A 17990-nucleotide genomic window follows, 5' to 3' on the forward strand; every position below is an offset into this window, starting at 1 on the left:
GCAAAAAACCTTGGAGCTTCAATCACCAATGCAAGGAAAGAGACGAACTCATGGAGAAAGGGTTATGTTTCAAATGCAAGGCCCCATGGGTGAGAGGCCATGAATGTAAAAGAGGACAGTTAAATAACACAGAAGAAATACAGGATGAGGAAAGACCCTATAAAAGAACCAGATTTGAAAACAATGTACCAAGTACCTTGGCAGTCATCACTCAAGGAAGTGAGAATAGATGTTTCAAACTCAAAGGGACTATCAAGGGACAAAAAGTAATCGCATTAGTGGACACCGGAGCTTCACATGACTTCATTAGCAAACACTTAGCAGCAAAGAGAAGATTAAAAACTCAAGAATTTGGAGGATTTGAAGTGATCATGGGCAACGGAGTCATAGATAGGTGCACTAAAGTTATACCCCAATTGGAAGTCACCCTGGGAGGACATACCATTACAAGGGACTTGTTTGTGGTAAACCTAGAGAATAATATCATTTTGGGGATGCCATGGATAAATTCATCGAGACGATTCACCATGGATAGTCCAAATCGGGAGATATGCTTCCAACATGAAGGGAGAGAGATAACATTGAAGGGAATTCCCGACGGCTCTCCAAAAATAGTATCATGCAATAAAATGGAGAAAATCCTTAGACACGATCAAGGAGAGTGGGTCGCCCAATGTATGGTCTTGGATAAATCTCCAACCGAAGGCCAAATCATTCAAAATGATATACAACCTATCCTTAGAAAACACAAAAAGGTCTTCGAGGACATTCCCCCGGGTTTAGCCCCAAAAAGGGGATTTGAGCATTCCATTGAATTAGAGGAAGGAGCAAAACCTGTCATTACCACTCCTTACCGCCACCCCCACAAATTCAAAGAGGAGATTGAAAAAACCATAAAGGAATTATTAGAAATGGGACACATCCAACCAAGCAGCAGCCCTTTTGCTTCATCAGTAGTATTGGTCAAGAAGAAAGACGAGGCTATGAGAATGTGCATAGATTACCGGGCCTTGAATAAAAAGACTATAAAAAACAGATACCCTATCCCAAGAATTGATGAACTAATGGATGAACTCCATGGAGCAAAATACTTCTCTAAAATCGATCTAAGGTCAGGATATCATCAGATTAGAATGAGGGAAAAGGATATTCCCAAAACATCATTCAGATGTCACTATGGACATTTCGAGTTTTTGGTTCTGCCATTTGGTCTCACTAACGCCCCGACCACTTTTCAGTCATGCATGAATCATACATTCAGACAACAATTGAGGAAATCTCTTCTAATATTCTTTGATGATATACTTATTTACAGCAAGACATGGGAAGAGCATCTCCTGCACGTCGAAGAGGTATTAAATATTCTTGAGTCAGAATCATTGTATGCTAAAGCCTCCAAGTGTGAATTAGGGATGAAAGAAATCATCTACCTAGGACACAAAATTACTGAGGCCGGAGTAAGTGTGGATGAAGAAAATATCAAAGCCATCAAGGAATGGCCCACCCCTAGAACCTTAACACAATTAAGGGGATTTGTAGGGCTATGCAGCTACTATAGACGTTTTGTAAAAGGATTCTCCAAGATTGCAGCACCCCTCACCGACCTAACTAAGAAAGGGGCTTTCGCATGGAATGACCAGGCCCAACGGGCCTTTGAACAGCTTAAGATAACCATGAGCTCTTGTCCAGTATTAGCCATTCCCGATTTCTCTATTCCTTTTGAACTGCAATGTGATGCATCAGGGGAAGGAATCGGGGCCGTACTCATGCAAAGGAAACACCCCATAGCTTTTGAGAGCCGTAAACTCACCAATGCAAAAAGACACTATTCTGTCTATGACAAAGAAATGCTAGCCATAATGCACACCCTGGCCAAATTTCGCCAATACCTGGTCTATGGTAGGTTTGGTGTGAAAACTGATCATAACAGTCTACGCTTCTTCTTGAGCCAAAAAGGTCTCAATGATAGGCAACAAAAATGGGTGAGCAAAATACAAGCCTACGACTTTGATATAGAATATGTGAAAGGGGTGAACAACGGGGCAGCAGATGCACTATCCCGGAGAGCTCATCTCAATACCATTACCAGTATCTCAAAAGACAGGAAGGAAGAAATCCTTAACGAATATGACCAAGATCCACAGGCAAAGGAAATCTTGGCCAGAAATCTGTCCAATGAAGATTTTAGAATTGAAGGAAACCTCATATTGTATAAAGGAAGGATATACTTGACCCCTCAGACCAGATTCAAAAGCAAAGTTCTCAAAGAATTTCATGATAACCCCCTAGCAGGACACCCAGGGTACTACAAAACTTATAAACATATTAGGGAACGATATGCATGGAGGAACCAAAAAAGGGATATCCAAAAATATGTACAGGAATGCCTAACATGTCAATGCAATAAAACAGAACTCAACCACCCAGCTGGATTACTTCAGCCATTACCTATTCCCAATCAAAAGTGGGAGAGTATTTCTATGGATTTCATAACTGGGTTGCCAAGGACGCAAGGGAAGGATAGCATTTTCGTGGTGGTAGACAGACTCACGAAGTATGCCCATTTCCTTGCAGTCTCCACCGAATACAAAGCCTACCAGATAGTAGATCTATTCTTCAAGGAAATTTTCAGACTCCATGGGCTCCCCCTAAATATTGTCAGTGACAAAGATAGCAAGTTTATTAGACAGTTTTGGTAGGAACTTTTCAGAATGGCAGGAACAGACTTAACCCCTAGTACCAGTTACCATCCTCAAACCGATGGGCAAACTGAAATAGTGAACAAATGGATAGAGGGTTACCTAAGTGTTGTGACGTTTTCACACATCGCCCCATTGCAAATGGGGACCCCTGCTTTTTGCTTTTTAGGGTTTGTTTTTAGGGTTTTGTCCATTAGCCTTTGCATTTTTGAGTGTTGTCGGGGAGATCAATAGGATAGCAGGTCCTGTTGGAGTGAAGTCCTGATCCTGAAATTTGGCTAAGTCTGGAATGTCCTGATCCTGAAATTTGACTAAGTCTGGAAACTAAAAAACTTCAAAAAACTAGATTTTGCAATATAACTCCTGGAGGTCTGAAACCACTCTCAAACATCCTGAAAGTATATATGGAATATAACTTAAAGTATAAGAAAGAAGAAAGATAGAAGGAAATGTCAAATTGCGCTCCTGTCCTTCACTGAGGATCCAGAGCGCATTTCGCTCCTGTCCCTCTCCAAGGGACCAAGGCGAAGCGCTCCTGTCCCTCTCCAAGGGTCCAGGGCGAAGAGGCTTATTTGAGTCATTCCTGGCCTTGTTTGGTCAAATTGAAACATCAAAGGCATGGTGAAGGACGAAATGAACATGATAGAGCATCCAGACTTGATTGAAAACAATGAAATGATGAAGTTTTTGCCTAGAAGGTCAAAAGTGCTCCTGTCCCTCACTGAAGGACCGGAGCGATTTTCTTTATGTGCACAATTTTAGACCTCTTTTGGACATTAACTTTTATTCATACGTGAAGTAAGATGAAATCTTCCCTAGCAAAGGAATTTCGAGATGAAAAGTGAGACAATTTGGCTTAGAAGGCAAAAAGTGCTCCTGTCCCTCACTGAAGGACCGGAGCTTGAATTTCAAATTTGCACTATTTTTGTAAGATTAAAGTGATTTTACGATTTGAAGAGGTCAAGGGAAGCATGTTTTGTCCATTGAATATAATTTAAGCGGTTCAAAATTTGAGAATCCTAGCCCAAATGACAAAAAGTGCTCCTGTCCCTCACTGAAGGACCATGGCGCTTTTTCAAGTTTCTCCTCTTTGTTTGATATTTTATGGCAAAACTTGACTTGGATGGGAAGGACGAATGATGTTTTATGCCTTAGACGCAATTGAGAGGTTTAAAGAACAAAGAAGTATGCCAAGATGTAAAAAGTGCTCCTGTCCCTCTCCAAGGGTCCAGAGCGATTTTCCAAAAAGTGCAAATTTCTTGCAAAGCCAAGGCAAGTTTGTGATTGAAATGAATGGAAGAAGACATGATTAGCCCATTGAAGATAATTTGGAAAGCTAGCAAAGGACGGATAGACTTGAAATTGCAAAAGTGCTCCTGTCCCTCTCCAAGGGACCAGGGCGAAATTTCCAAATATGCCCATTTACCTTACATTTTGAAATGCTATTTTTGTTTCCAGGACTCAAGAAGGAGTGGGGAATGATGTTCTACGCCTTGAGGGTAATTTGAAGATTAATGTGATCAAGAATTTGCACAAGGACTCAAAAGTGCTCCCGTCCCTCACTGAAGGACCAGGGCGATTTTTATGAAATCAACAATTTCCCTCCGAGATTATGCTAAGGCAAAGTTGTGCAAGATTGGAAAGGTCTTCTAAATCATGATGAACAAAGATTTGACTTCAAAACTTGACAATCTTGGGCTAAAATACAAAAAGCGCTCCTGTCCCTCACTGGAGGACCAGGACGAAAATCCTTGGAACACCTATTTTGCCTTGCAAAAACGAGTTAAGCATGCATGGAACAAGTGAAAGAGATCATTGCTTACTCCACAACGAGAATCAACAAATGAAAGATGAAGGATTGAGGACAAAAGTGAAAAAGTGCTCCTGTCCCTCACCCAGGGTCCAAGGCGAAAATGTCCTAAAGCACGTTCCTTCTAAAAATCAAGTGAATTAAACTCAAGACTCCAATAAAAAATGCCATTTTAAATGCCTAGATGAAGTTTTGAACGTGAAAATGAGGAATGCAAGGCCTAGATTGAGAAAAGTGCTCCTGTCCCTCTCCAAGGGACCAGAGCGAAGTTAATGGCATTAATTATTTTTTACCATATTTGGGCGTTAATATCCTCCAAATCGCATTAGATGCCAAAATTGCTAACTTCGAAATATTTGAAAAAATTAAATCACATTGGCATTTAATAAATTAATTTTGAGCCTCAAAAAATCGAATTTTTATTATAAAGGCATTTAAAATTAATTTTTATTAAATTAAAATTAAATGTGGAGCGCACAAGCCCTTATTTTTACTTATTTTGACAAGTCGGCCTTCTTCTTGATGGTTTTTTTTATTTTATTTTAAAGCTTAATTGCTAGGTCGGCCTCAACAAGAATCAAGGTAAGGCGCTCTATATATTGAGGAGTGTTGCTTCACATTTCAAATCATTCATCCTTTCCTAAATGCGAACTTGAAGAGCAATTTGAGGAGCGAAATCCAGAGGAGTGGAGCAAATTTCTACTAAGTGTGGAGAAGCTAGTGGAGGGCGAAATTCATCTTGAAGGCTATTGGAGAGGCGAATTTCTTGCTAGATTGAAGGTGAATTTCCAGATTTTGGAGAAGCTAGTGGAAGGTGAAGCTTTTTTGAAGGCTAAAGGAGGCGTAATTCATCCAAGGGAGGACTATAATCTAAGCTTGTCCATCAAAATCCGGTCTTCTTCCTTCATTTTTTCAAGGTTTTGTAGTTAAGCACTCAAAGGAAGAGGTATGAAGAATCATTTTTGAAGTTCTTATTCAAGACTTATTGTGATCCCATTGCAATTTTGTAAAATCTAAGTCTTGAAAATCCAATTTGCATTCATTATCAGTTTGAAAATGTGTAATTCTTGATTTATCATGACTTTTTCGAATTAATATCTTAAGTTTTACCTTTGAAAGGTCTTAAATTTCATGCTTTAAGGTTTGATGCTCAAAAGACTAACTTTAATATTTTGTGTAGGCATCAAATGGAGATCCCGGAGTTGGAAAATCAAGCCAGATCAAGGACAGTCTCCTCCAAGAAGATCAAGCAAGGATAAGGGCGACCTCCTCCAGCCTAGCATCGACAAGGACGACCTTCTTCGATCCAGCAACATCAACAAGGGCGACCTCTTCCAATCCAGCATTCCAAGGCGAGGTACATCATTATCCTGCACATCAAGGACACAAGAAGTCAGAGCAAGGGTTCGTTGAAGAAGCAGATAGTTCCAGATGAATTAATTAAAGCTAACTTCTCAACGTTACCAAATTGAGTATCAACCAAGTGTCAAACGAGGTGGCATCCTAGTCATCACTTCTCCAGTCGGTGTGGTCCACCTCAGCATGTCCAGATTCAATGTACCTAACTCATGGAAGGTGGCACAAACTTCGATGTACCTACCCCAGTTATCCATTGGTCGAATTTTCCAGAGAGGACATGTGTCCAATAAATGCAATTTTATCATTGGTCAAGCATTAAATGTTATGTAATGGTTGTCACAAACCCTAATTAGGGTTTTCATTGTAAAATCTTGGCCATTGATCTTGAATTGATCTAAGCCATCGAATTGTATTGAGGGCACTATATAAGCCCTGGTATTTCATTTGTAAATATATATAGAAGCAGTTAATAGAAGACAGATAGAGAGTAGTTAGAAGGTGATTAGCTAGTTGATAGAATAGCAATTAGAGTAGAGTAGAGAGAGAAGGCAAAGATTGTTGCCAAGATGTTGTTGTAAAAGACTTGTAACTTCATTGAAGAAATGGTGAAATTTATGGGTCGATTCGACAATTTGCATGGTCTTTATACTTCTCATATTTGATTTCATGTTATTAGATGAATGGAAGAAATGTGCTTGATTGATGGTGAAATTCGTATATCCATACTACTAGCAGTTTATTGATTGCAGACTTGCCTTGTGTAGTCAACTGGAATCATTCAGCTTAAGCTTAACTTCAATTGTCGCTTCTTCATTGATATGCATCAACCTGATGGTGTCTATGCCTGCAGTGATGATTTGAACATCATAAAGCTTTCCTTCGAAGATCGCACTAACCTTGTGGAGATGGTCCTGTGATGTCAAAACAAGACTTAGAATTCCATCAAAGATCATTCATTGCTCTTACATTCTTAGTGTTAGGATTAGATCCTTTCCTCGCCCCCGTCTTTTTTCCTTTTTTTTCTAAGGCAGTAAAATCCTGTGTTCCAGCAGCATTCAAAGCAAATCAGAAGTTCAATCATCAAATGTAAGTCCCCTTGTGATTCCAGCAAATCACATCATACCACAGAGAGCTTATCCACACGTAGAGATCCTACAGCAAAGAACCTTGAAGTCATCCTAATTGATCCTTTTCGCGATATCTTCAGCATTCAGAGGCTTTACTCAAGAGAGGATAAGGTACCCTTGGGTATTTTATTCTGTGTTTGATAGTGTACAAAATACACGTCAACACTAAGGAATTATGTTACAAGGCAACAAACTGCTTGGATTAAGTGGTTACACTTAGGAGAACATTGTTACAACACGACTCACCACATGTCAATAGGGATGAGTCCTTTCCAAGCCTTATATGACTATGAGGCCACAAGCTTTGGGGAACTGATAACCCAAGAAAGCAAAGTACCAAAAGCACAAGACTTTGTGCAACAGAGTAAGGACATCCTGAAGACTTTGAAAGAAAATTTACAACAAGCTCAAAATCAACAAAAGATCTATGCCGACAGGAAGCGTATAGAATGGTCATTTGAGGCCGGAGATCTAGCGTTCCTAAGATTACAACCATATAAGCAATCATCCCTCGAGAAGAACAGGACTGAAAAATTGAAACCCCGATTCTATGGACCCTACAAGGTAATTCGAAGGATTGGGGAAGTAGCTTATGAGATTGAACTTCCCAAAAGCAGCAAAACACATAATGTGTTCCATGTTTCCCGACTTAAGAAGGTTCTCGGACAACACTTGGTTCCTTGCAGCGAACTACCCCCCCTAGATGATGAAGGGAAACTCACATTGTACCCAGAGATCATTCTGGACACATGAAAAAGAGAGCTCAGGAACCGAACCATCACCGAACACCTGATAAAATGGAGGAATCTCCCAAATAAAGATGCCACTTGGGAAAAAGAGGAGGATCTAAAGATGCTTGAGGACAAGCAAAGTTGAGACGGAGGGACTGTGATATCCCCACCGTATCACATGGATAGAAGTAAGGCTAGAATTTTCTCCAGAATACTCAGAAAAGTTTAGATAATTCTTCCTTGTACTAGTTGCCTTTCTCCAAAAACCTGTAAAACTTTTGTTAAAAAAAGTTATCTAACTTCCAGCAAAAACTTTCTCTAGATGATCTTTAGTTTGAAATACTTCACTAAGCTCTCCTTAGTAACTTTGAACTTCTTGGTGTAATAATGAAGTTGATAATGAAGTATTTGTAGACAAGGTTAAATCTTCAAGTAGAAACCCTTAAAATCTTCCAACTCATACTTCTAATTTTAACTTCATGTTTCCCAGTTTTAAGAAAATATCTCAAAAAAAACTTTCCATTTTGATTTAAGTTTGAAAATATCTAATAATCCTCCAATATTCTCTTTCAAAAAAAAAAAAAGCTTTCCATTTTTGATTTAATATCTCAATAATCTTCCAATATTCTTTTCAAAAAAAGCTTTCCATTTTTTTTATTTCGAAATCTCTGTGGATTTTCCCATATCGCTCAAGCTTGTTGACTTTGCTTGACTTTTCATGTGTAGGCGGACTTTTAATGGGTTGTCTTCATCTTCTTCGAATTTTGGCGGACTTCCCTTGCTTCTCCAAGGTATGGCGAAGTTTTTGACTTTCTTCCCCTTAGTCTTCCTAACCTATCGTGGACTTTAGAAGCTCTTCCTACCTTGGGCGGACTTTTGGCAAGGCTCCTACATGGCTTCCTAGGCGGACTTTGAACACATCCCCTAGGCGGACTTCTAAGACATCTCCATGCAAGGCGGACTTCTTGACTTCTCCTCATGGGCAGACTTTGGAGTGCTGACCACCAAGGTGCTAAGGTAGGGAGGAGTTTAGAGACACCTCCTAGGGCGGACTTTAGGCAAAGCTCCCATACTTGGCATGTTTGAGCGGACTTTTGAGGATACCATATAGCCTAGGCGGAGTTTTGGAGGCTCTCCCTACCTTGGGCGGACTTCTATGGCATCTCCTCTGGGCTCTCTTAACCTTGGCGAACTTTGGATGTGGCTCTATCAAGGCGAATTTTTGGCTAAAGCATAGGGCGGAGTTTAGAGGTTGCTCCTTCATGACCTCCCAACCTATGGCGGACTTTGGAGGTTGCTCCTACATGACCTCCCAACCTATGGCGGACTTTGGAGGTTCCTCCCACCTTGGGCAGACTTTGGACTTGGCATAGGGCGGACTTTGTGTGTTGGCCTAGGTGACTTGCACACCATCATGGGCGGACTTCAAGCACCAAGACCTTGGGTGGACTTCTTGACCTTCTCCTTAAGGCGGACTTTAGTGTGTTGGCTTTCATGGCCTCTTCCAAAACATGGCGGACTTTAGAGTGTTGGCCATCATGGCCTCTTCCAAAACATGGCGGACTTTAGAGTGTTGGCCATCATGGCCTCTTCCAAAACATGGCGGACTTTGATGGCATCTCCCATACACACATGGCGGACTTTGATGTGTCTTCTCTTCATGGCCTCCCGCATCATTTGATCCTGCAACCATACTTTGAAACCTTGATTAGCCAGACTTAGAAAATTTCTTAAAAATTTCAAAATTTCACAGCTTAATCAAATTTAACCGGATTAACTTGAAATTTGAAATCCATGCCTAGGTGGATCATCTGAAGCAGCAAAAAGCCTAAAATCTAGGGATTTAGCTTTTTAGGTCAAAACTTGGAATTTTCAAGTTCCGGTCAAAGTTGGTCAGTGGTGAAAGTGTAAACCCTAGGTTTGCATCCCGAAAAAGCAAAAAGCCTAAAATCTAGGGATTTAGCTTTTTTAGGTCAAAACTTGGAATCTTCGAGTTCCGGTCAAAGCTAGTCAGTGATGAAAGTGTAAACCCTAGGTTTGCATCCCGAAAAAGCAAAAAGCCTAAAATCTAGGGATTTAGCTTTTTTAGGTCAAAACTTGGAATTTTCGAGTTTCGGTCAACGCTGGTCAATGGTGCAAGTGTAAACCCTAGGTTTGCATCCCGAAAAAGCAAAAAGCCTAAAATCTAGGGATTTAGCTTTTTTAGGTCAAAACTTGGAATTTTCGAGTTCCGGTCGAAGCTGGTCAGTGGTGCAAGTGTAAACCCTAGGTTTGCATCCCGAAAAAGCAAAAAGCAGACATCCCTAAAAAAATAGGGAAAACTTTCTAAAAATAGCCATACCGGGGATTGGGCTAAAAATGCCAAAAACGAAACTTCCTAAAAAATAGGAAAAAAGCAGAAAAGCAAACTTTCTAAAAATAGAAAGTTGTCCAAATTCGTCCAAATCAATTGCAATCTTCGTCCTTTGGCCTTTCTAAGCACTCTGATGGTGTTCGCATTCCGGAATCACATAACTTGCAGGAACTAACTTTCAATCGTCAGGGCCTGAAATGCTTTGAACTGGACAAGGCTTGGGGAAACTGCAGCAAAAGGTTACAGGATACTAACAAAACCCTAGAAAGAAGGAAAAGAGAGGGTCCCCATTTGCAATGGGGCGATGTGTGAAAAAGGTCACAACAATTACCAAGGAAGCTATCCAACATAAATTCGCCTGTTCGCATATATAAACCTTGGAGTCGCCGTGTGACCTTCACGCAATCTTAGCACATGTAGTGATTTTGTTCAAGAGAGAGTAGAGTGTCCTTGGACATTTTATTCTAATGTTCGGTGAATGATAAAACGTACACCAACACGTGGTCAACTGGAATTTTATGTGAACTTAACTTCAATTATTGTTTGTCCATTGGCATGCATTGCCTTGATGGTATTGATGTTGATGGTAATAATTTGAACATCATACATTTACCTTAGAAGATTGCACTAGCTTTGTGGAGTTGTTCAATGATGTCAAAGCAAAGCCTAGTAGAGTCTTACCAAGTCATCCACTACATCCTACATTCCTAGGATTAGATTAGACTCTCTAAACCCTTTCCTTTTTATCTTTCTTTGTTAGATGAGTTAGTCTCAAGTTCTAGCATTATTCAAACGTCCAAGCATTCAAGCATTCACATACAGCGTAAGTCACCTTGTGATTCCAGCATTATCGCATCAACAATTGAGCTTATCCATGAGTCAAGAAGTGACATTTCATAACCTTGGAGTTGTCTCATTTGATCGCGAAGCATAGCATTTGAGAGACTTTGTTCAAGAGAGGATAAGACACCTTGGTATTTTAGTCTATGTTTGTATATGCATAAAAAACACATCAACAGAACATTATATAATCGCTGCCTGCCTTCATGTTCATTATTCACTGTTTATATAAGAGTATAGTTGTCGACCGACATATAGTCAGCCAAGATTTGTTTACTAACTCTAGATTGTATATCTATTAATTGCTGCCACTTAATTGTGTCTTGAACATACATCACTTTTTCACTGATTCTCGGGTGTTCTAAGTTCGCTGGCTCATTCTTACTATAACGTTCATCAAGTATCATCCTCTCACATTCTTTGTTGTGCATTAACATGTCACTATTGTTTTATGGTAATCAACCTTGTGCAATATTAATATGTCTTCAATGATCTTTATCTATCATATGACTTTGTCGGAGATCTGATTTGCTTTAGTTTTTCTTTGGATCGTTATTTATAATACATGGATGAGACTGTATTAACAATATGCATTCACTGATCTTAATCATACAATTGCTTCTTTTGTCCATCGTTCCATCTTCAAGCTTCTTATCATTTTATATTGTCTTATGATTTCCTTGACATAGATCTATCGATCACATCATTCAATTGTCTCTTAATCTATTATCTACTTGACATCAATGACAATAATGAATCCCTTTGACATCAATGGCAATATTTCCAACAAACAACAAATGGACAAAATGATAAAACTTATTGGCTAAAATTATTCCCAACCACCCTCAAAGGTGGGAATTAACTAGTACACAAAGATTGAGCCAAAACCAATCGAAATACATGGGAGATTATGAAAGGCTTTCAAAGAACAATTTAGATTGCTCAAGGATGACAATGAAATGATTGCAAAAATTGTAATCTCCCCTTCTCAGGAGTAATTAACTTGGCAAAGACCCTCAACCTATTTTATTTCTCGTAGACTATGTGGGATGTTGCAAGGAAAAGATTAATTAAATTAAATTAAATTGTCTACATATTTATGTTTTAGAGGCAACTTGTATTTAATCATGGATACTAGGAGATGCATCTCCTACCCCCTAAGACACAATCTCGGAGACAGAGAAATGTGACCAAACTGGAGAAATCCTCGGACGTCCTAACGCACAGGGTGCTATTGGCTGCTGTCTCCAAAGTCTCCTACCAGAAAACTTAGGGCAAAATGCAATATAAGGCAAAAAAGAAAAGCAAATAATAAAATAAGACTGCCACAAAGCAAAGTCTAAGGGAAATAAGGAAACCACATTGCAAGAAGACAAATCCATGCAAAGTTATAGTGATAAGATCTACTTACTATGTAGACATTTTGAGAGGGGCATAAATAGTTCTATGACTAATTTCTTGTCATTGTAATGGTCTAAAGAGAAATTCCCTTTACTATTTAGCCGACATTTTTGAATGTGCCCAACACCTATATTACCTTCCTTTCACCGAACCATTTAGATTGGCTTTGATACCAACAGAATAGGCACTTTTAATTTCAATTTTTGTTCGATTTTATAAGTTAAATGTTAAACTTTACCACTGTTCTTGTTTTCAAAGTTCTATGTCATGATATTTTGTAGAAAGTAATAAATTATATTAAAAAAATTGGCATCTCCAATTATCCTCGTGTCCTATTTTTGAAAATTAGCCATACCGATACAGTCTCTGGCATCTCCTAGTAACCTTGCATTTAATTTATTTTTATTTTTTTGAGGATTGGGTAGTATTACAAAAGTGACTTATTTTTTGGTCCAAAAGAAAAGTTCAATTAAAAAGAAATTTTAAGTCACTTTTGGAGGGAAATCAAAAGTTGCAAGAAATAATATTTTATCATTTTCAAAAAGTGTATATAAGGGGGATTTGAGAAGAGAAAAATCATTCTATGCCTTTTATCAAACCCATAGCTTATTGGAGAGATTGAAATTGGTTCATTCTTCGGGCAAAGGATGAAAAACCCTTTTGGCAATCAGTTTCTTGGACCAAAACCCACCCAGCTGATCGAGGGAATTCATCTAGAATTCACCATTGCGATTCATTGATTGGACTGATCAAAGGAGATTTGTTTAATCTATTTTTGAGCAAAAATATTGAAGATTTTTAAATTCTTTAAGGCTGCTAAAGTACATGCTATAGTATTTGCTGCTGTCTAAATGAGGAATCAACATCTTTCCAACTGTATAATCACCCTTGGAAGGTGCTACTTTTGAGTGGTGTCTTTCTAATGTGAATATTAGCATTTGACAAATGTAGGGTGTTGTAATGAAAGATGCATAAAATATTAGCTATCTATTGTATGGTTGTTAATGTATAACATATTAGTTGCTGTCACTATTGTAACTTGACATTGAATGCCAGCATCCGCCTAGTGGATTGTACTTCATAACATCTAACCCAAATGGCTCTGCCCACTTTATGTTTCCTTGTAGTTTTTACTTTGCAGTATTTTGTAGTTTCTGATTGATTTTGAGGATTTCAGCTTTGAAGTCAAACTATATAATACAGGCCATGCAGTGTGTATTGTAATCTGCAATCTCCAAATAAATGAGAAAACTCCATATTTAAAAATTAATGCTGTACCCTATCTTTTACTTTCACTATCTCACTCTCTATGCAATAAAGATGGCTTTAAATATTAAAAAACATCAGTTATTTAATATTTTCCCTTTTTTGGATTTTTTATGCATTTATCTGTGTTCCTGATATTATCCTGAGAAATTTTTAAATCTCTCTTTTGATTGCTGAGAAATTCCTGAGAAAGATATTTGCTTTTATGGTTGAGACTTGAAACTATAAATTCAAATATGAGGGAATTACAAAGTGAGACTACAGATAAGTCAACAAATAATTTAGAAATGATGATGAATACATTTATGCAGACATATAAACCAAAATCGATCATATAGTCCCCTGACCTCTCCATGAACAAAGTAGTGTTAATGCCCAACCACTAAATTTTTGTGAAGTAAATAAACAACTTTCACTAGTTGTGCATGAGCCTAGAAATTCATATACGTATAAAACAGATGCCAAAATTGACCTTTCAATGCTCTGTAGTGCTAACCAAGATTTTTTTTTTTTTAAATTTTGCACCAAAATCATTACCTACTTGACTGATGAAAAAATTAACTTCTCTGCACTTAAAGGAATGGTATTCAAATGATTTTCATAGTGGTACAAAACACATAAGATTTTAGACACGCATGGCATGGATTTCTTCATGACTTCTGAAAAAGAATTGAATCACATGACACTGACTGTTTTAATAAACAGACTCCTCTTAATCAAAAGAGATTTGTAATTGTGACTCACTGCTTTCAACTTTTTCCTAGAGATAATTAATAATGATCTATAAATTTACACGTAACAATGATCAATGGGAATAGACATTATTGGTCCAATTCCAAAATTTGCAGTCACAAAAAACAATGAAAACAAGTGGTACTTACCTGTTGAGTATTGGTTTGAAAGAAAGAGTTAGCTGATATTTCAAAAGTAAGCCCTCTTAAAGTCTCCGTTATGCTATTATTACCATGCAATACATATTCCTCTTCACCAATTGATGTGTTTCCAACAGAAGTATTAACACTATTTAGAATGCTCACCTGCAACATGCCAAATGTTTGCCTATAAATAAATATATAGTATACTTCCTCAAGAGTGAGAAGAATTTTTCATGAGAAAAATTGTTCAGAAATTTGGAAAAAAATAAAGAAAGACATGCATAAAATGTCATTAAAGTTGAATGATTTTTAAAATGCCAGCGTGGTAACCATTACTAAATACTTGTTAGTTTTGAAATACTTCCCAACAATCACAGTAACAAAAAACATTCTTGATACTAAGATGCAACTTCCAAAGGGAACTTTTTACCATAAGGTACAAATGAAGAGATCTGCAATATCACCCTATATTTATTTTTTTTGTTTTCTGAATGCTGAATGTGAGGCTATTTGAAGATAATATAATGATGCAACAATAGATATTTTTTGCAATAATGTATAAAGAAAATAAACACCAAATACTCAATATTTGAAATACCCACAAGCTGGAAACAACTTTCAGATATATTACAGAAATTGTATAGCAAAACAAAAAATGAACGAATGAATGAAAGAAATTAATAACATCCACGGGGCCAAAGTGGGACCTAAGAATACCACACTCCCAAAAATAGGGCACCAAAGCTTTATACAATTTGTAAGCTCCTCTTTAGATCTGCCCTTCGACAGTGAATTTTGATCAATAGGTTTGCTGTTTTGTCCAGCTTTGTTTGATCAAACAAATTGCTTAAATTGTTCGTTTTTAAAATGTCCTCATAATTGGTTCGGATGTCACTATACGCTAAGCACTCCATGACAAAGTGTTGCTCTATCTCTACCACTCCCATGTTGCAAAATAGACATATTCTCTTTCCCCATTCTTTAGGTGCCATCCATCTACCCATTTCACACCTCAAGTGATGAGAGCTAGTTCTCAATAGAGCTATCAACATTTTTGCTTTCCATTTAATATTTTCTCCTATGTATGCCTTTTCCTCATGATCTCCCGTTGGATTGAATTCTTTGATATGATAGACATTTTTACGCCCATTTTGTTTTGACCATAAGCTACTCCTGAATTTTCCCTCACAAACTTTTTTATTTCCTCATTGGTATATGGACGTTCCTGAATATTAACGTCCCGTTTCTTCATCCATTTGTCATTTTGTTTCATCCATGTGTTCTTCCTTCTATCTAGCCTTTCCTCCAAAATCATCTTAGGCCCATGGTGTTTTTCCATATTTTGAGTCTTCTTTAGGTAACTTAACAAATGGACCATCACCGATACTTCCAAAGGAAAGGTGACAGTTTCTGCCAAGAAAATCTCATACATGACAGCAATTTTAATTTTGAGACTGCTTGTGATTAGATGTTTTTGAATTCTTTCTACTTGCCTCCATTTCTGATCTAACATGGTGCCGCCCCAAATTTCACATCCACAAAGGATCATCGGGATGACCAACAAATCAAAAATCAATTGTGCCTCTCCATTAACATTTTCAGCAGTAAACAGTGGATCCCATTCATCAAAGACACTAAACCTCTACTCAAATTCAGCTCCATGCAAAGATAAATCAGATTTGTCTTCAAAAATAAAATCAACTCCATCACTATAATGAGATAAAGAATCATCATTGTTAGCTGTTTTGAAAACTTCATCCTTTCGTCCTTCAACAAGCCCATCATCTGAAGGTGAATTAAGGATGTCATCTACACCAACTTTTGTACTAGTGTCAACAACTTCATTGGAAAGCTCTAGAGTGTACTCAAGGCTGCTGTTATGTTATTTCCTTCATGCACAACCTTATCCACTGTAGCTGCATGTATGACCCAAGTGAGATCTTGTGGCTCTGTCACAAAGTTATGTGTCAAGACACCTTCCCCATCCGAATGATTTGCTATGAACTTCTCATGTTTGGACCGACCTCCTTCACAGGCCGATCCCTTTATGTGGTGCACCCTACCTTGGGGTTTCAAATAAAATAAATAATAGCATTTATATGCCTTGGCCGACCTGGTTTGGAGGTTGCAAATAAAATGATAAAAATTATATGCTTGCTGGCCGACCTGTTTGAAGCAATGCAACTATTAAGTGAAAGGGCATTTTGATGGCTGTAATTTAGAGGATATAAGGTATGAATCGTAGTTACAACACTCTACGAGTTTGGCCCGGACTCTACGAATCCCGAGCTGGGTCGACTCTGTACAGTCTAGACGACCCTGGACTCGGACTCAACCGAGTCTGCTCAGACTCACCGAGTCTGTCAAACTTGGCAGACTCATTGAGTCCCGAGGGTAAGACTCTGTCGTGCAGAAGATTTCAAAGCTAATTTTTAGCTATGGAAATTTTATTTTCAATTCTTAATATGTGTTATAGATGATGTTATCAGATCATGAGCTGTATCCAATGTCCAATCCAGATAGTTATTGAATACGGAGGATGGCATATCTTGACTCCTGAGTGAGGATATTGTATCTACCAACATAGAAAGTTTCTAAATGGATGGGACAAAATTAGTATTACAATATATAATCTACTGAATGCTATCTTGTGGAAGTAAAATGTCAATCAAAAATTGCTAGATTTCAGTGCTACGCATCTGCAAAAGAATGTCTCAAATTCAAATTTGAAGATGCATAACTTGTAGCCCAATCAATCTTTTCTAGTAGCAGCATAGTTAGGCAAGGCATAAACAGGAGAATAAACACAGAACTGAGATATGATATCCTAAATCTAATACATGCAAAAAGTTTCAATATCTCATTCATGTGCACCTAATTAATTTTGCTAAGCACTGTATTAGGCATGCATGATCCCCATTGGTGCATCACGGCAAATCAGAATTTACAAAGAGTCATGAATAAGCGATTTGGTGTCATTTTACACTTTCTGTTTGAGAATTGTGTTGCTTTGGTTGATTTCAAAGATTGAACCTGTGAAGTTGTCATCTGCACATGATTATCTTCAATCAACCTTGTATAGTCTATACACAGATCTAGTAATTTATGGTGTCTTTAAGGGTATCTAGTACTTTTTATTCTATTTGATGAGATTATTGTGACTCGAAGATTTATTTATTAAAGAATGCATGAAACAAATTTTAAATCCTTTAAAATCTTTGAATTTCTTGGGTTTTTCAATTTGCCGAGTCTTGGCTGAGTTTTTGCCGAGTCCAGGCACCAAGTCCGAGTCCAAGTCAAAAATCAGCTTGCCGAGTCCGAAAGAAGTCTGAATCTTGTAACACTAGTATGAATTACATTACATATTACTTCCATTTCAAGGTAGATTTAGGCAGACTATGAGGAGCAGATCTGAGGAGTGTATGTAAGCAGATTTTTGAAGTGCTATCTCAGACCTAATGAGCAGATCATTGCAGACCCTGTGAGCAGATTGTGAAAGCATAATTCTGAAGATTACTTTCAGAATTAA

At 37.9% G+C, this 17990-nt stretch overlaps 1 protein-coding gene across 2 annotated transcripts in view; it reads right to left on the reverse strand.

The window, feature by feature from the left end:
• LOC131027396 (uncharacterized) overlaps positions 1–17990 on the reverse strand; it is a 203545-nt gene that overhangs the window by 24831 nt on the left and 160724 nt on the right. For both annotated transcript variants that reach the window (XM_057957438.2, XM_057957437.2), the window contains exon 6: positions 14468–14623. In XM_057957438.2, the coding sequence (XP_057813421.2) occupies positions 14468–14623 (156 nt within the window). The remainder of the gene's footprint in view (positions 1–14467; positions 14624–17990) is intronic.

This window comes from Cryptomeria japonica, chromosome 1 (assembly GCF_030272615.1).
Source record: "Cryptomeria japonica chromosome 1, Sugi_1.0, whole genome shotgun sequence".
NCBI lineage: Eukaryota > Viridiplantae > Streptophyta > Pinopsida > Cupressales > Cupressaceae > Cryptomeria > Cryptomeria japonica.